This window comes from Myotis nattereri (assembly GCF_964212035.1).
Source record: "Myotis nattereri genome assembly, chromosome: 12".
Lineage (NCBI taxonomy): Eukaryota > Metazoa > Chordata > Mammalia > Chiroptera > Vespertilionidae > Myotis > Myotis nattereri.
The window spans coordinates 36260851-36280977 of NC_138087.1; the positions used below are offsets into that span (position 1 = coordinate 36260851).

The window sequence follows — 20127 nt, forward strand, 5'->3', positions numbered from 1 at the left end:
TTATCTGAACAGGATTCAAATCTAAGCTGCAAAAGCCGTAAAGGAATCTCTTCTGCAGCCCAGGAGAGGATGTGAAATTTTCCTTCCCTGACAAAATCCAGAATAAGAGATGTGATGGGCGGCAGAAGGCTGTGCACTCTGTGCTCATTCTGTTACTGCCTAGAAGTTGTTCAGCCAAGTAGTTTGGTTACTGAATGAGGTAGACACAGTCTATGGAGATAGGCAGCCCCTGTCAGGTAACAATGGTGATAAAAGTACATGACATTGGCCAGGCTGGTGTGGCTCGGTGATTGAGCATCGACCCATGAACCAGGTGGTCACAGTTCAATTCCCAGTCAGGGCACATGACTGGGTTGCGGGCTCAATCCCCAGTGTGGGGTGAGCAAGAGGTAGCCGGTCAATGATTCTCTCTCATCATTGATGTCTCTCTCTCTCTCTCTCTCTCTCTCTCTCTCTCTCTCTCTCTCTCTCTCTTTCTCTTCCTTCATCTCTGAAATCAATAAAAATATATATTTTTAAAAAATTACATGATACTGTACAAGAGCATCAGGTACATGTGTGGTTAAGTGGAAGCGTCTACGGGTGTAATTAAATAATGGCTGGCAGAAGCAGTGATGGCAGTAAAAGTGCCCAGGTGGGCGGGCCATAGAATTTAGGAGTGCAAGGCACACAAAAGTGGTAGTTGGGATATTGTAATTCAGAGCAGCCATTGATATGCTCAAGAAAATTAAGAAAAATGAATAAATAATAACTGGCATAACTTGAGGAATTTATTGTGGGATAATCAGGACCTCAGTATTGGAAGGTAGTTATAAAACTGTTGGGGTGAAAAGAAAGTTAATGTGACCAATATTACTATAGCCTCAACAGTACAAAGAATAACTTAGAATTGAAGCTGAGGGGAGTGGCTAGACTAGAGCATAAGGTTTGCATTAGATACAATTGGTTTTTTATCTCATTTCTGGAATTTATTAAGTACGTAACTTGAACTCCATGTTATTCTCAGTCTCTTTATCTGCCATATGGAGGAAATGATTGTATCCACATTATAGAGTTGTCATTGCAAGTAAACAAGCCTGCAGAGTACTAAACAGGCATAGCACATAGTAAGTATAAGACAAATGGTACATATTTACTTATTTTTATTCTGTTATTCAAGGGTAGTTTCGTTTCACACTTTCATAAGGACTTGGATATTTCTTGCTAATTGTGAGCTAGTTAATCCAGTGAAACAGCTTTGAACCCACTTGGAGCTTTTTTTTAGCCTTGTCCAAACATTCTGCAGGGTTTCTTTGCTCAGGAAACCACAAGGGCATGTGATTAAAATAGTCTGTACAAGCAAAATGATGATCCTAATATTTAAATACTTTTAAAGTTACTTTAATTACAAATAAATTCATAGAACTTTTGGCCACTGTTCCATGGACCAACTGTTGACTTTTTCCTATTAGTCCTGGCAGGGATTTCACACCACTTTCTGGTGTTCCCACATATAAGCCCCAAATTAATCATGCCTACAGTTACTGCCTATGTAGCCAGGGGCAGCTGCAGATGAATTCTCTCTCTAGAGGAACATTGTGCACAAGAACTAACTGTATTATAATATCATGGTAAATGGCAATGTCAAAAGCAAGTTATCCTTTAAAGGATGCTTAAGATCCCTAGATTGGAGTGGATATGCTATGCTGGTAGAAGGTGCTTTCTCGGGGCAGTAGCAGATTTGCACTATATTTTCTAGATCATGACTCTGTTCCCTATTTGTGGTACTTAGACACAGTATTATTTATTCAATTTGTTCAACAGACCCCATGTTATATCAGAGATTCAATAGTGAGTGACAAACAGATGGTGGTCTCTGCCTTAATAAAGCTCAGAATCCAGGGGAGGGAGCACATATTCATCAAATATCCGTCACTGAAAGGAACATTATAACTGTGATGAGTGTTATGAAGGAAGGATCTGAGGAGGTGGCGATAAGAAAGCACCAACAGGAGGACTTTACTTAGCCTGGGAGAGGAGCAAAGATGAGAGAAGTCTTTCCTGTTGGGAGTTGTCTGGGGATCTGAAGGATGAGCTGTATGCCAGCCAGGGTGCCTGCAGGAGAGAGATGGCATGCATGGCAGGGCAGTTTAGAAGAGTTAAATAATGGGACTCTTTACAGAGATGTGGGCAGAGGTGAGGGAGCCAGCATGGGATGGTGAAGCACCCTGGCACTAGCAAGAGTAGGGATCTGTTACCACCACTAGGCATAAAGGGGCAAAAGGAAGAGGCCATTACTGGAAACCTGAGAGATGGTGATACCTGTAAGAGAAGGAAGGAAGAAGCCAGGAGAGTAAATCACCTGACCTCACTCTTCTCACTCCTTCTGGCCTCTTGTTGTCTTTTCTCTTGACTGATCCCAACTGGAGTCCAAAGGAGTCCCATTGCTGTAGTCCATACAGGTCAGCCTCTTGACAAAGAGCAAGATGGAGAAGGGTGGAGACTAGATCTGGAGAAGCAAATTGAAAAGATCTAGCAAAATGAGCATTGTAATAGTTTCAACAATAAAGATTTTTAAAAAATACATCCAAAGAGTGAACATTGAGTAGACAAAATAAAAATTACCATAGACAGATACCACAGAGTGTAGTGAGGAGCGTCCCAGGCAAAGGGAACGCCATATACGAGGGCCCTGTTGCAGAAAGGAGCACAGAGCCTTCCAAGAAGGCCTGTGTCAGGGCAGAAGGCTGCCTCGGGTACTCCGAGGAGGGACCCAAGGGACATGCTTGGATCAGAATCAATGAGAAAGGGCAGAGATCATGAAGAGAGACAGGGTAGAAAGTGTCGTGTCTGTGAGGTGACGTGGAGGCCAAGAAATAAGAACTAGGCCAGGGAGCAGAAGATGAGGTTGTGTGAAAGAGTTCAGGATATAAGGCAAGTCCATCCTGAGATCATCCTCTTTGAGTGCAAAGTTTGCGATAAAGAACACTCCCAAAGTCCGAATGACTGGCAAAAGTCATAAGCCTTTTCCAGAGACACTTCATGGTGAGGTTGGAATTAGGCGACTGCCATATTGAGTCATCCCACTCAGCCATTTAGTCAATAAATATTTATTAATGGTTTTAATAATAAATAAATTAAAACCTTAACACCAGTGTGCTAGGTGTTAAGAGACAAATGAGGTGATTCTTGTTTGTTGAGAGCTCAGAGGCCAAGTAGGGAAGATAAACATGTAAGGAGATATTTGCAATATCCTATAGTAACTGCTATGTCCAGGTGCCAGAGAGCCCACCCTAGACTTTCTGGGGATGTGAGGTAAAGCTCCCCTGCGATGTGGTATCTGAGCTGGGTCTTGAGTTCTCCAGGTAGAAAACTGAGAGGAGGTGCATCTTTTTTGGTGGCCACGGATTGTGCTCTCCAACTTACAGCCTCCATTCCCTACATAGCAGTCGTAGGTGTCCTTGCAATGGACCAGGGATCATCAAAGATGATGCATTTCCTTGGGAGGATGAGGAGAAGTGAATATTGGTATTTCTAAAAGTATAGACAGCCTGACAGCAAATTCCGGAGCCTGGGTGACATTTTAAATTGATAAGGCTCCTAATTACCAAACCCTAGGAAACCATATGGAATCCAGCCACAGCTCTAGAATTAATAGAAGCGAGCACTGTGAGCCCATTGCTAGCAGCATGTTCTCTTCAAATAATGGCACGGGATCTGTGTCAGCACAGTGTGAGGTTGCAGTTAACACACATATGTACAACCTCGTGATATTTCCTATGTTTCAGAAAAATTTCCCAGCTATGGAAGTAAAAACAAAACAAAAACTTAGCTAAGTTTTCCTACAAAAAGTAGAATTTTGTCTCCTTGTCAAACATTGCCTACTGGTATTGCTGTGTTAAAATGTCATATTTGTAAAGATGAATTGAAGTAAGCGATGTATGATTTTATGGAACATGAGCTTGGAAGGCAGAAGTGTCCAGATTCAACTCTAAACTGCTGCACTTCCTGCAGCATGAACTTGGGCTGGTCTTCAGTGTCTCTGACTTTCAGGTTTGTCATCTATAAAGTAGGCATACTAATGCTGTCTACTCATGTGTTTGTTGTAAGGATTTAGTCACACTAAATGGCTTGCTCGGAGCTAGTTCTAAAAGATGCTGAGAAGAAAAGTCACTGGTGAGACACAAAGACAATAACCTGAAATTTAATGATCAGACAAGGCCCCAGCTTCCACAGTATTTGGGGAGAAGGGCCCAATGTGTACCCTGCTCTCTTGCCTGTCAGCATGTAGGTCTAAGTGTCGGACTTTTTGTACCAGTGAGTGATCGTTTTCTTGACTTCAGTCCCGGGGCTGAGCATAGATAATAAAAGAAAAGTATCTGTTAATTCCATCTGTCCACTGCCTTAATACTCTCCATATAAACCTCCCAATTTTGTGGAGGGAACTGGTAAAACAACAACAATAACAACAACTCACTTTTGGATTTCTAAAGATTTTATGTTCAGTTATTTCTGAAAATTTTACATATTATATATATATACAAATACTAGAGGCCTGGTTCATGACATTCATGCACTGGGGTGGGGTCCCTCAGCCCCGCCTGCGCCTTCTCGCAGTCTAGAACCCCTCGGGGGATGTCTGCGGGCCTAAGTTAGCAGTCAGACATCCTGTGAGGGGTCCTTAGCACTGCCACAGAGGCAGGAGAGGCTCCTGCCACCACCACTGCACTCACCAGCTGTGAGCCCAGCTTCTGGCTGAGTGGTGCTCCCCCAGTGGGAGCACACTGATGACCAGGGGGCAGCTCCTGCGTTGAGCATCTGCCCCCTGATGGTCAGTGTGTGTCATAGCAACCAGTCATTCTGCTGTTCAGTCGATTTGCATGTTAGGGTTTTATTATATAGGATATAAAATGTAATATATAATGATATATATAATTCTAATAATTGTTGGAGACAGTGTTTGCTTTGTTCATGCTGACTGACGTGGTAAGCAAGCTCATTGACAACACTCTACTTTTCTTGGCCCTAAACATCCTAAAAATAACCCATGCTACAGAAACTATAATAATAATAGCAACAATTTGAAAACACCAGTTGTGTGCCAAGCACTTTGCACACACTTCATATTATTTAATCCCTACGGCAAACCTTAAGAAGTGGGTATTAATAACCACTGTTTAACAGAAGAGAAAAAGGAGTCTCACAGAGACTCATAACTTGGCCCCAGTAAGACTACGTATAGTAAATATCAAAGCCAGCACTTGAGTCTGGTTCCAGTGCTCAGGTTGGGGTGGCGCCAACAGCCAAGCACCTGTTTGTGTTTTCACCCCATTTCTGTCTTCTCCTTTCCTTCCAGGTTGTTCTGGATGTTGGTTGTGGAACAGGAATCCTGTCGTTTTTTGCTGTACAGGCTGGAGCCAGGAGAGTCTATGCAGTTGAGGCCAGCTCAGTAGCACAATATGCTGAGGTAAGTGGTATTTTTACAGCTGCTACTCACTAACTCTCGTAAGCTTCAGGGGACTCAGTGATGGACTCTTCCAGTAAGTAATTTAGAAGAATTTTTATACAACTTTGATTTTTTTCCCTATTGAGATGTTACTGGTGAAAGAGCCCAAACTCACTGTAGTGATTGATATGAAAACAATTGTTTTTAAAGTGTCACAATATTGAAAATATAACACACCTTTCTTCCTATCTACTAGATGGAGAGAGGAAAGAGAGAGAGAGAGAGAGAGAGAGAGAGAGAGAGAGAGAGAGAGAGAGAGACATTGATGTGAGACACATTGATTGGTTGCATCCTGAACAACCCCCAACCAGGGCAGCTGAGGTGCGCGCCCTTGACCAGGAATCAAATTTGAGACCGTTCGGTGCACAGTCTGATGCTCTAACCACTGAGCATACCAGCCAGAGTGGTGAATGTTTTTTTTATTTTATCTTTAATGACCTGCCAAGGTGAGGAGCCAGATCTCCCTGGAGCTAGGTTTATTTTATTTGTAAGTGCTGTACTGACAATAGCTGCACCACTCACCTTAAATTTTACTTTTGGTTTAAGGGGCTGCTGCTACATGGTTGATCTCAAAGAGGTTTCTGCCTTTCAAGGAGCTTTTTCAGATTTTATGTTCTAATTGGAGGACAGTGAGATGCTTTGTTTTAAATATGGTGCTCTGTTATCATTATGAATTGTGTACAAACAGAAAATAAGTCCAAGTCAAGAGTCAGGTAAAATCTGTGTACGATAACAACCCAGGCAAGCTGCCGAGTTTGGGTGTGTGCATGTACTCGTGTGAACAGGACAGTGGTCTTGACATTCACACGTGAAAGAAGCCCGAACTTTAATGAGGGATAGATAGCATAACGGGGAGAGAGGAGAGCTTGGCTGCTGCTGCTGAAGGAGCACCGTGAAAATTCCCTCCAACCCTGCACCACTGGTAGCTCTGAGTGATACTGGGTTTGGGGTTGAGGGAGTAGAGCGGGACTGAGACAAGAAGCCCGGTGGGCATGCGTGGTAGAAAAGACTGCCAGGGCCTCATGGCTGGAGGGTCATTGCACTCTTTGTCCTTCTTTCAGCAAGTCTTGGATAAAAATTGTTTGGCCATTTGCTTCTTCAACAATTCTTGAGAGTCCTTTTTAGTAAATATTGGCTGCACACAAAAGAATATTTGTTAAATGTGTACAGTGTAAAGAATGACAATGCAATGAATGTGTGCCGACACCTCTTTTAAGAAACAGGCTCTTGGCATTTCCATTCAAGGTCTGTGTGTTTTTTCCTGATCACTTCCCCTTTCTGCCCTAAAGAGATTTAACCACTACTTTGAATTTTTGTTTATCATCCTTTTGTTGTTTTTACAGTTTTCCCACATATGTTTCTGTCCCTAAAAACAAACCTGTATGAACTTTCCAAAAATGGAATCTTAACATATGTGATCTTCTGCAATTGGCTTTTTTAAGTCCAACATTGTGTTCTTGAGGGTCATTTTGTCAGTGCATATAGCTGTTCTTTACCCATCTTCAATGCGGGATAGTGTTATGTTGTATGAAATGCCTCAAGCTGTTCGTCTACTGTGCTGTTGGCAGACCTTAGATAGCTTCCATTATAAACGTGTTGTTATTATGAATACTCTTGCATAGACTCCCACTGCCTCTTTGTCAGAGTTTCCTAGCATATTCACAACAGTGCAATTGTTGGACCACAGGGTATGCATGCCTTCAGTTCTGCTCTGTGATGCCAGATTGTTTTCCAAAGTGGTGTGCCAATGTTCACTCCCTCCAGAAGTAAATGAGAGTGCCATTGTTCTGCAACTTTGTCAGCACTTGATATTGTCAGGCTGTGGATTTTGCCACTCTGTGTTGATGACGTGGTATTTGTGGTTTTAGTTTGTACTTCCACTTATTAATGATTTTGAGCATCTTTGCAAAGTGTTTTGGCCATTTGTCCTTTCTCTTCTGGAAATACCTGTCCCAGATTTTCACAATATTTTAAAAATCGTTTTTGTAATTTAAATTCATTTATAAGAATGATTTCTAAATTTGAATATTAATCCTATTTAGTTATATGGGTAGAAAATATCCTCTCCCCGTTTGTACCTCACCTTTTTCTTTATGGTCCTAGTCAACTTTCAATATGGAATTCTAAATAAGAAAAGAGAAGAGGAAAAAATAAACTTATATAAAGAGAGCCCCACAGTTAAAAACGTCTCTGCTTAGGTTTTAAAATATCTTAAAATGCATCCTTAAAGATGAGGAGTTGAGTGCAGAACTTTGTCTCAGGTGCTACTCATTCACTTAATCATATCTACGTTCAGTTGTGTCCATGATTCTGTTTGTTGGCGCATATAAGAAAACCAGTAATGATTGAGGTCTACTCTGTATTCTGTCCTAGTAAGAAACTGATATTATCTCTTGCATCAGACATCCCTCCCTATCCCCACCCTACCCCCCGCCCCCCAAAAAAAGAGTGGTATAAAAAATTTAGGGATTTTCTTCCTCTCCTATAGTTTGTTTTTTTCATATATTTTAATTTGGTTTGTGACACATTCGATATTTATTTCTAAAACTTTAAAATTCTAATACTCTTGATTGTAGTATTTTAAGGGAGGAGAGGAAGAAATTAACTAGGTATGTCCTTGCATTCCCTAGCCCTAATCCTGTCTCCATCCCCAGCAAATACTCTCAGCAATCACCAGCACACCACGGAGGAGCCGTGCTACAACTGTCTGTGTGATTGGTTTCTCCAAGAGAGTTCTCATTCTGATTAAACACATCGGCAGGGTTGTTGTCTTCTCGCAGAGTGGGGCTACCCTCGCGGACACACTCACCCACAGTGTGGCCGCTGTATAACTGTAAGGGCCTCTAGCAAGAAGCCCGTCAATACAGAGACGACGAAAAGGAAACTAACTTAACGTTTAAAACTTTTAAACTATTTAAAACTTCTTAAGCTGTTAAACTATTTAAAACTTGGAAATAGTTTCAAAGTACAGATAAGTTGTAAAAGAAAAATATTTCAAAGGCTTCCCAAATTCCTTTGCCTAGATTCACCTGCTGTTCACATCTTACCCCATTTGCTTTATCATTTACTCTTGCTCCTCCATCACCACACACACACACACACACACACACACACACACACACACACACATATACACGGTTATACACACCTAGGTGTGTTTAAATACATTTCCATATTTGTAGCTAGCCATTAGAGATATGCACATACCTTTTTTCTGTGAGTCCTTTATATAAAATATAACTTTATTTTTAAACATTCCAGTGTGTATTTCCTAAAAATGAGGCTATTTTTTCTGTAACCAAAAAAATAACCTATTTTAAGGTGAAGAAGAAGCTGTACAGTGACTCATCCATCGAATCTTTCCGTATTACCAATCAGAATGTGTTGGGGAGGCCCCAGCATGAGTGGAGAGACTGTCCCCACGGGTGTTGAGGTGGGAAGACCCTCTACTTAACTGTCTCTGTTCTTGTGTGGTATTTCTAGACAGATCTCACTTGTAAAGCTTTACAAGTCAATGTCCTGGTGAATTCCAAAGCGCCATAGTCTTATTTTATCTTCTGTTTTGCCTTCTGTAGAGGAGGTGTGTGTTGCTGCAATCTTTCTTCTCTGGGTATGTGAGGCAGCCTGGGGGCAGGGGTGGCTTTCCAGATGCTGCAGGGACTGCACGGAGTCCCTTAAATTCCTGTTGGCAAGGCCCTTTTGCCCGGAGGCCTTCGCTGGCTGTAGCCCTACGGACAAGCTACTTAAAAATGCACTCGGGACCAAGGATGATTACAGTCTTCTCAAAGTGCGAATCTAATGGCAGCCGGGTCCCTCTGGATGCACACTGGCCTGCGCGCCCCTCGCTGCTGCTGTGGGTGCCGTGCGCTGATCCCTGTGGGCTAGGCCCTTCACCCTTGTGCGGGACCATCTGTACCAGCTCTCGGTTTCTGCTTCCCACACTGACACTCGCCCGTACTATTGGTGGGTGGCAACGTGCGAGTGTGAACAGCCCACAAAAGAGACTCACTCCAAGAATAGGCTTTTCTAGCAGCTCAGCGTACAGTGCATGGTGCTCCTTCCGACCTTTTCATTATGTGGTAATGGAAGCAGCAGACAGTTAATTCTTTCCTCTGGAGTCTTCATTAAATTGCTCAGAAAAGATAAATTGCAACAAGAGAGAAAAATGTACAAATTTAACTACCGTCGCCTGTCCCTGGGATTCTTCTTCTCGCGCCAGGCTTCTGGGCTTTAAGTAAACAAGGATAGTTTCAAATTGCGTCGGATTCCATGTCAGTCGCATTCAGCAGCTCGGCCGGATTGTGTAAGGGCCAGCCCTCAGATGGCAAGGTGATGCCAGTGACTCCTTGTCCGGAGGGCGTGCACGTCCAGTCATTTTTGCAGAATGGTCGTGAACTTGCCTGGTGCAGCCATGTGCTCTCACCCTCGGCACCCTTTGACATTTCTGAGTCAGTAATAAGAGATCATCCCTGTGTGAGGAACAGGGCAGAACTAAAGGTCTTCCATGCATTCCCAAGCTGTGAGCCCGCCCACGTCAACATGGCAACTATCTCTTGCTCTTTTTCTTTTTCCTACACGTGAAATGTAAAGAGAAAGCCCTCACACCATACAGACGTTAATCAAATGTATACACATACAGAGTCATGGAGGGGGTATTCCTTAGTTTAAAATTGCACACAAATGCATGTTCTGTCTCTCCATCTAGCTGATAAACCCCTTGGCGGGCCAGGAGAATGGAAGACCAGGAGGGCGAGCCATCATGAGTAGATTTATGTGTTGTAATCAGCGTAAACGTACAGCAAAGCTCTCTGACACTTAGATTTAACAATGTGCATAATCGTTTTGGGGCTCATTAGACTGTACTCACACACAGTCCCTATATATGACTCATTAGGATGAGTTTTAAGGAATTAGGCCAAGTACCCTGGGTGGTGGTAGAAATAAAAGCAGGTGGAATTGGATCTATTGTGGTCCTGCCTTTCTGGACCTGCTGGGTTCACAGGCTAGGGCTGCCTGTCCATTATGACAGCCACTAGACACATGGGACTATTTATATATAAAAATTAATTTCTTTTAATCTTCAACTGAGGATATGCTTATTGATCTTTTTTAGAGAGCGTGGTGGTGGGGGCGGGGAGGGGAAGAGAGATAGAGATAAAGATGAGGAGAGAGAGAGAGAGAGAGAGAGAGAGAGAGAGAGAGAGACATTGATGTGAGAGAAAACATCAAAACATCAATTGGTTGTCTTCTATATGTGCCCTAACCTGGGATTGACCCCGCAACCTAGGTATGTGCCCTGACTGGGAATCAAACCCACAACCATTTGGTATATGGGATGATACTCCAACCAACTGGCCACATTTGCCAGGGTTAAATTAATTTTTAAAAGTAGTCAGTTCCCTTAGTCACACTAGTCATATGTCAGGTTCTCAGTGTCCACTAATGGCTGGTGGCTATCACCCTGGACAGTGCAGGCAGAGAACATGTTCGTCACTAGAGGAAGTTCTAGTGGGCGGCACTGACGGAGAGAGCACAGATGGCCAAACTTCACTTTTCTGCCACTCAGTGTCCACGCTGATGGCTGTGTTCACTGCCGGGTGTTGGCAGCCATGGCGAGACTGGTATGGCTTGACCTTAGGAGAGGCAGCGCTCCCAGTCCCTCTTGCTATGGGCATTGTTTATCCTTTCATTGTTTATCCTTCTTTGCTTATTGATGTGTAAGATCAGTCATAGGGCAGGTTCCCTAGGACAGTGGTCGGCAAACTCATTGGTCAACAGAGCCAAATATCAACAGTACAACGATTGAAATTTCTTTTGAGAGCCAAATTTTTTAAACTTAAACTATATAGGTAGGTACATTGCTATTAACTTAATTAGGGTACTCCTAAGGCTTAGGAAGAGCCACACTCAAGGGGCCAAAGAGCCACATGTGGCTCTCGAGCCACAGTTTGCCGACCAGTGCCCTAGGAGACAGACTCTAACGAAGAGATTCACGTGCAAGACGTTTAATGCAGTGGGCTCTCAGGAACCTGACTTGCGGGGAAGTGAGGGAAGCAGGGTCGGACTGGGCAGAGGAAGGAGCTCAGCTACACTGGAGTTGTAAAGGAGGGCTCAGCCAGTCCCCCAGGGAGTCTGTAGGCTAGGAAAACCCTTCTCAGTTGAACCACCTTTAGGCAAGAATCTTTATATTCTACATTTTTAGTATATGGTCCCTTAAAAGGTATGTGACTCTGGTAAGGTGGCTCTCGGGCTGAGGGGAGTTTATAGCCATCATCTGCCAACATTCCTAGCAGTTTGGGGCATGGGCGCCTTGATCCTGGAGGAAGGATCTGTAAGGCAAGTTCTCTAAGTTCAAGATTTAGGACCCTAACTTTGGGCTACGGAGAATAAAGGGAAAGATAATAACAGTAAATCAAGAAAGTGATGGAGCACATGGGATGATACTAAAAGGTTAGGCAAGGCCACAGGGCTATTTGTTGTGTGAGCTTTAGGTGTGAGCAAAAACGTCCTAGAAATTGAGTTCATCACCTGATCTCAGATCTCTGTACAAGTCTAAGCCCTGTGCGGACACAGAGCACATATAAGACATGATATCTTCCCTCAAGTACTTTACAACCCGGATGGGTTTCAAACAAGTGAAATTCTGACACGAGACGGTGAATGCCAAGTGCCCACGAAAGGCAGAGAGGGAAGCACCACCACCAGGAACGGGTGCCATCGCCTGGGCTGGTTTGGGAGGCTTCAGAGGGGAGGTGCGACTTGGATGAAATGCTGAAGGGTGAGAAGTGAAGTGCTCCTCCCCGCGTTTTTCACCTCTGACTGCCAGCGATGAGATTCTGGAAAGCCCTTAGGTTCTCATGGAGTTCCCCAGCTTCAGTGTGTTGGCAATCTCTGCACAAATGCTTTAAAGGCCATTTTTTAGAAAGGTACTTCTAATTTTTAATCTTGAGTACTAGAAAGAGCATAATCTTTGAAGTGTTCTAATATGAATTTATTCTGATTTCGACTCTTTGAGCTGGGGTTTTAAAGTGCAAAGCACTGCATCATTTACCATACTACAGATGCTATGTTGTACTGACATCTCTAGAACTCTTTCATCTTACCTAACAAAAATGTTATGCCCACTGAAAAATAAATCTTCATTTCCCCCTCTCTTCTCTGCCTCTATAAGTTTGACTATTTTGGATACTTCATGTAACTGGAATCATGCAGTATTTATCCTTCTGTGTCTGGTTTATTTCATTTAGCATTATGCCCTCTACATTTATGTCACAAAGTTATTTTATTGAGTTTTGAATAACATGCTGTTGTATATATAATATTTTCTTTATCCATATCTTGGCTATTGTGAATAATGCTGCAGTGAACATGGGGGTGCAGGTATCTCTGACATCCTGATTTCACTTCTTTTGGATATATACTCAGGAGCGGGATTGTTGGATCATATATGGCAGTTCTATTTTTAACATTTTTTGTGGGAACTCCATACTATTTTTCATAGTGGAGGCGCCATTCAATATTCCTCCCAACAGTGTCTAAGGGTTCCAATTTCTCCAAATCCTCGCCAACACTTACCTTTTTGCTATTTTTTGGAAATACCATCCTAACAGGTGTGAGGTGATATCTCATTGTAGCTTTGGTCCATATTTCTCTGATGATTAGGAGAGCAACACCCTTTTCATCCATTTCACTTATTGGGCTTCTGAATAAACTTATATTTAAAGAAGCGTCTAGACAGCAAAAACAAACAAACAAACCCAAAATAACCCTTTTGAAGCTGATGTTCAGCTTCCTCAGTTTACTGAGGGGGCTTAAAGAAGTTCAGGGGTTTGCCCCAAATCTACAGTTGTTTTCCCTCTGCCATGGGAAGTTGTCCCCATTTCCAACACTGACGTGTGTATCATATCTCCACTTACCCCATAATTCACCAGCCACTTAGCTCACTTTGCAGCTTCCAAAATCTGCTCTCCTTAAATGAAAGTCTGAACTCACAGCCTCTCACCTTCCCGTTCCTCTCTCTCCTCCTAAGCAGCCCCATGGTGCTTAGAGATTGCCAGCCAATGTTTAAGGGCCAGTTTGAGTCTGGGCATTACTAGAAAAGCAGCATATTTGCAGAAAGTGCTATTGACCTAAAGCATTTTTTTCCTGCTCTGGTGGCTACACATTTTAGGGGAATTGTGATTAGGCCACACATATTCTTGGCAAGCAGAGTGGGCAAGTTCGCCTAAATAAGAAAGGCATTATTTGAGCTCTCCCAGGGAGTGTAACGGAAACGCATTCCGATAGTTGATTACCAATCATTGCTAACAATGTCTTGATGTCTGAGAACTCAGCGAATTTGCCTCACACTCACACCCCCCCCCCACACACACCCCAACTTTACTTTGCCCGGCCAGCTCCAGGTAGCTCAAGAGTTTGACCCTGTAGGAAGTCCCACAAGAGAGAAAAACAAAAAGACAAGATCACTGCTTGGCTGTGTGAGACTCTTCAAGACAAGACCGACATCTGAAGAGCAACACATGCAGTCAAATCAACAGGTTGGCTTGCCCACACAATGCTAAGTAATCACTTTGACTCCTTATTTTCCACGGAACTGATGAATCCGCTTTCACTCTGGGCGGATGGTCGGGCCGTCATGTAGCCCCAGATTGGTGTCCAATCTTGCTCTTTTCATCCACGGCCGCTGAGGAAATGATAACTGGCTCTGCCACCTGGGTTACTTTTTAATGATCTGAAAGACCACAAGGAGCCCGCATTTCTTTTGTGCAGTCCCTCATTCAACAAGCTAATAGCTATCTGAAAAGAGCTTTCTTGAAAAGCAAAGAAAGTCTGCTCCTCTCAGGCAGAAGCAGTAATACCGCACGATTCTCTGATTAAACTGTCACACTGTGCATATTACTGGGCATCTGACCTGCGCGAAACGGACCGACTGCTGGGGCTTCTTGGTATTTGCGCTGCTGCTTTCCTGCCAACAAGCCGTGAAATGACAGATGAGTATCCCCACACTTTAGAGTGAATGGCCAGTAAAGTGCCCGAGAAACTGCCGGGCCTGGCCACCTCCTGGGGCCGTGCTGGAAGGAGAAACGTGTTTTTCTTCAGGGTCACCCTCTGTGCAAATGAACTTCAATCAGGGTGAGACCAAAGCCAGCACCACGGGTGACACAGCGCTGGAGCAAAAATGTGTGGCCGAGTCTCCCCGCTGCCCCTGCTAACAGGTACCAAACTTAGCCCTGAAAGCAGGAAATGGCGCTCTCTCCTTTCTAAATTCATATGAATTAAAAGCATAACCTTTTAAACCTCGAGCCCAAAGCAATCTCCTAGACTCTGGAGGGGCCGCACTTAGGGCAGGGACCTGGCCGTCACAGTGTGTTGTGTATCTGCTCGGTTTGGGTTGCATATCGTGACTGGTGAACATTTTTAGCCGCCCCATCGACACACACAGATGGATCTATTTTGGAGACAGTATGTGTACTACTGCACTCCCACATGAGGTACATTGTAAACATACTCCAAAGTGAAAATGATGAGATACCACTATCTACCCACACATGGCTAAAACTTAAAAGGCTGACAAGAAAGCAGTGGGACCCTCATACATTGTTGGTGGGAATAAAAAGGAGTCACAGGAGCCCAGCTGGTGTGGCTCAGTGGTTGAGCATCGACCTATGAACCAAGAAGTTATGGTTTGACTCCCAGTCAGGGCACATGCTCAGGTTGCAGGCTTGGGGCATGCAGAAGATAGCCAATCAATGACTCTCATCATTGATGTTTCTATCTCTCTCTCCCTCTCCCTTCCTCTCTGAAATCAATAAAATATATATTTTTTAAAGTCACAAGAACTTTCAAAAACAGTTGAGCAATTTCTCATAATGTTAGACATGCACTTCCCCTATGACCCAACAACTCTAGTCCTAGGCATTTACCTAAGAGAAGTGAAAATATCTGTTTGTACAAAGATTTGTACATGAAACCCTGGAAGAGACCCAAGTGCCCATCAACAGATGAAAGGACAAACTAGTTATATATCCAACTAATTTGGATATATAAAAGGAATAGACTACTTATGCACATAACTGTGTATACATCTCAAAGAAAAGAGCATATAGGATTATTTATGTGAAATTCTAAAACAGGAAAAATAACCTGTAGTGACAGAATGCAGATCAATGATTGTCTGAGGCTGAGGGTTGGTGAATTGCAAGGAGCTCGGGACTAACTACAAAGAAGCATGAAGGAAATTTGGGGGTAATGGGTACTTTCTATATCTTGACCGTGGCTGTAGTTACATGGGTAAATATATTTATTAAAATACATGTAAAATAATGTCTGTGTAAATTATTAAACATTCAGTAAGCATGCTTTTTAAAATAAAGGTAAACTTCTATTCACTTTTATATTCTTAGTCTGTGCAATAATATAAGAACCGGAAATAAAATGATTGAAAAGAAAGAAAAAGATAAGGATGAAAATCAGTACTGAAGTCTACATTTCATTAATGCCACACAAAAACCTATACCGTTATGTGATTTAAAATATTTAATATTTGGAGATAATGTTATTTAAAGGTCTGGTTCTCTCTTAAATTTATTTTGACACTGGTTATGAGGGCTATTGCCACTGGAATGAAAACATACAAACTATGTAAATTCCGGAAGAAAGGCAAAATGAGTTGAGCTAAATCATAATACTTATTTTTTAACCAATATATGAAGTTCAGTTAATACATTTCTCTTTTTTTCTGATGTCAATCAGAAGGTCTTATAAACTAATTATAAGGCATTGTATTTTTACAGTTTTAAGAATGTGTTTTAAATTATTACAATTCTGCCCGGCCAGCGTGGCACAGTGGTTGAGTATCAACCTAGGAACCAGGAGATCCAGTCAGGGCACATGCCCAGGTTGCGGGCTCAGTCCCCAGTATGGGGCATGCAGGAGGCAGCCTGTCAATGATTCTCTCTCATCATTGATGTTTCTATCTCTCTCTCTCTCCCTCTCCCTTCCCCTCTGAAATCAATAAAAATATATTTTTAAAAATAAGTTATTAAAATTCTTCTTTAACTGTGTGGTGATTACCTGGGGAGAGGGCTATGGGGGAGGTGGAGGAGAGTATAGGAGGAATAACTGGTTTTGGATGGAGACCTGACTTGAGGTGATGAACGCATAACACAGTGTACAGATGAAGTGTTGTAGAATTGTACACCTGAAGTCTATATAACTATGTTAACCAGTGTCACCCTAATAAATTCAATTAAAAATAATAAATAAAATGTAAACTGAAATTTTAAAAAATTACTAAAATTTTTCTTTGGAAGGCTTTTGGGAAAATTAGAAAGTTATGTTCCCAAGTTTTTAAAATTTTGCAGATTTGAGACTTTTTATGTCATTTTCAAAAACAAAATCATGGGCCAATGAAATATCCCAACCAACCATTTCAAAATGTTCTTTCCATAGCACGGGTTTCTTTTGAAAAATAGTACATCTCTGATTCATTACTAAAAGTCATCTTGACTTTGGAAGAGCAAATTAAGTTTACTTTTTCCCCCAAATGCCTGCTAGGTAGAGTACTACTTGTCATCACAGAAAATTTTAACAAATTACAACTCTTATCTTTAACAAGAAAATTTTATGATTCATCTGTAAGTGAGGCAACTCTTCCAAATACTTTGCTATGAAATAACCAGTAAAAGGTCATTGCTGTAAAGATTTTCAAGGACATTTCCATGTGATTACAAAGTTGTGAACAGACTACTATCTCTTAAAGGCCTTTTAAAAACATATAGAATTATCCACATTGATGACACCCCATAGTGCCATTCTAAGTTCAACTACTTGTCTGTAATAACTTGCTGATGTATGATGCTGCAGATGAATTTCCCATGTGGAACTATCTCTGAAATGTGCTCTTTCTGTGCATTTTAGAAAATCCCACCAAAGTAACTGTTCCATTAGTGGTCGAGTTTTCCCATGAAACATTGATATAGTTAAAGATCACGAATCTTCTCCAGTCCATCCTTCCTTCAATTGGCCCTGAGGAAAGCAGTTGTTCTGGTATCTATTACTCAAACAGAATGTAAAATATAACATCTCATGCTAGGAGCATTTGCATGTAATACAAATGTATGTAGCAAACCTTCTACATAGCATGTTTTCTTCTGGATTGTTTCTTAAAATCATCAATCATGTTCTCTCTGCATTATCTACAATATTTGCTAGCAGATGTGTGCATATTAGTGTTTTGCTATATTATCTCCATGTATTATTTCAGTCATTTTTACTGCAGCAGAAAGAACAAGTATTTCTCATTGACAAGTAGCTTTTATTCTTTGTTATTATGCAAGGAACATCCAAAGTGGCTTTTAGAGAGAAATTTGGGGAAACTTTATGCAGACTTTGATTGAGTAATGCATACCTTTAAACAGTGCTCAAATTTTTTTTTTCAAGTTTGTCTTCACATCCCAGATAATAATCTCTTTAAATGTGTAACCAGTCTGGATGCTTTTTACCAGCACTATATACAACCTTGAGCTGAGCTCTGTTGTTAATAACATGTGGTGTAAATACATATTTCAATAAGTTTCCTTGGGGATTTTGAATTTTTAAAGCTGTCTGCCTTGTGAGAATTAAATATCTATGATTTTGCATCAGAATGGATGACAAGAGCTAGTAACGAGGGAGGGTCAGGTCTGCCCTTTGCTTGTTTGTATTTTTATTTTATTTTCCCATCACCATTTATCCCCTCTATGCCCTTTTCTACTTCCCACTGCCCCTCCCTGCACTTGCTTGCTCTTTGTATTCTGACTATATGGACCTGTCTTGGATGTTCTGGAACCTGAGACAGGGTGATAGGGTGCTAAGTAAAAAGGAAACGGGTGAGTGGAGCCCCTCAATTTGCTCCCCGCTTTGCTGCCAGGCATGATTGGCCATATAGTGTGGCTATTAAGAGGCAGGCTCTGGAATCGGTGTCTGGGTGAAAGCCTGGCAGTACCTTTGCTAGCTGGATGGTCTTGCACAAGTTACTCATACTCTCTGCACTCTGGTTTCCTCGTCTATAAAATGAGGATATTAATAGTACATCCTATTATCCACTCCTTTCCCTCTTTGTCCATATACAACACATCTCCCTTCAAAATCTAGAATCCATGCACCCCTTCCCTCACCCCTCCTGGCAAAGCCATCTTGTACCTAGAATAGCTGGTAGCCTCCTAATTCATCTTCCTTCTACCCTTGTCCCTTCTATTCTGTTTTCCATGGAGCAACCAGAGTAATTATGTAAAAGTATGTCAGAACCTGGCACTTCTCTGCTGAAACTTTCCAGTGGCTCCCACCCCACTCGGAATAGAATCCCGAGTCCTTGCCGGGCCTGTGAGACCATTCCCACTGGCCTCCGCTGCCTCTGGGACCACGTTTCCTCCCACACTCTTCCCTTGCTCTGCTCCAGCCTCTCCAGCCTTGTCTCTTCTCAAAAACAACAGGCGCACTTCCACCTCATGGTCCTTGCTCTGACTGCTCCCTCTTGTAGGAAAATTCTTCCCCAGGCAGCCACAGGGCTAGCGCTCGCTCCATTCAGGTCTCTTCAATGTTAACTTAGAACCGAGGTCTTCCCTGACCGCTCAGTCTTTGTACCTCCCTTTGGGTCATTTTCTGTTACTTGACCCTGTTTTGTGTTTACTAATGGCACTTTTATACTTAACGTATTTCAGTCAATAACCTGCTGTCTAGTGGTTCTCAATCTAGGGTGACATTTGGCAATGTCTGGAGACATTTTTGATTGTCACACTGGGGGCAAAGGGTAGAGGTCAGGAATGTTGCTAAGCACCTAAAATGCCCAGGAGAGACCCCGCCACAACAACAACAACAAAAATTCCCTAGCCCAAAATGTCAGTATGTATTGCTGCGTGAGAAACCCTGCTGGAGCCCTAGCTGGTTTGGCTCAGTGGATAGAATGTCGGCCTGCAGACTGAAGGGTCCCGGATTCGATTCCGGTCAAGGGCACGCACCTCAATTGCAGGCTCGGTCCCTGGCCCTGGTCGGGGCTCGTGCGGGAGACAAACGATCGATGTGTCTCTCTCACATCAATGTTTCTCTCTGTCTCTTCCCCTCACTTCCACTTTCTCTAAAACTCAATGGGAAAAAAAAATATCCTCAGGTGAGGACTAACAATAAAAAGAAACGTTGCTGGAGACTGTAAGTGGCATGAGTACAGGGACCTGGTCTGTTGTCCCCAGGATCCTCAGTGTTTGCAGCCTGCCTGACACATAGGAGATGCATAAGCCATGTCTGTAGAGTAAGTGAGTATAGATGAGCGTGTGGTAAAGCACTTAGCACAGTGTCTGCGAATAGTAACCATTCCCTTCAACTTCAAACAGATATTTTTTGAGCTTTACAGTGTGCCAGGTACTGTGCTAACTTCTAAAGATGTGCCCATGAGCAATGTACCAGTGAGCAAGACTGCCTGGGCCCTGATCTCTTTCAGGCGACCTTTTCCTGGACATTAAGATGAGCCCTTCTTGTTATGATTGTCATTGTTCATTATGAGTCATCCTGGCACTACCTAGGGTTCGCCATTAGACTGTGGTTTCTTGTTTGTTTGGTTTTTATTTTTCAGAGATGCCCTAGGACACTTGGAGAGTTTAGTAGGTTTG

The 20127-nt window shown here is 42.5% G+C and overlaps 1 protein-coding gene across 3 annotated transcripts in view; it reads left to right on the plus strand.

Annotated features, from left to right (window-relative positions):
• LOC308527831 (histone-arginine methyltransferase CARM1-like) overlaps positions 1-20127 on the plus strand; it is a 223506-nt gene that overhangs the window by 136770 nt on the left and 66609 nt on the right. For all 3 annotated transcript variants that reach the window (XR_013996650.1, XM_081103236.1, XM_081103237.1), the window contains exon 5: positions 5336-5446. Coding sequence is in view for 2 of the 3 variants with exons in the window: in XM_081103236.1 (XP_080959362.1) it covers positions 5336-5446 (111 nt within the window). In the remaining variant the exon portion in view is untranslated. The remainder of the gene's footprint in view (positions 1-5335; positions 5447-20127) is intronic.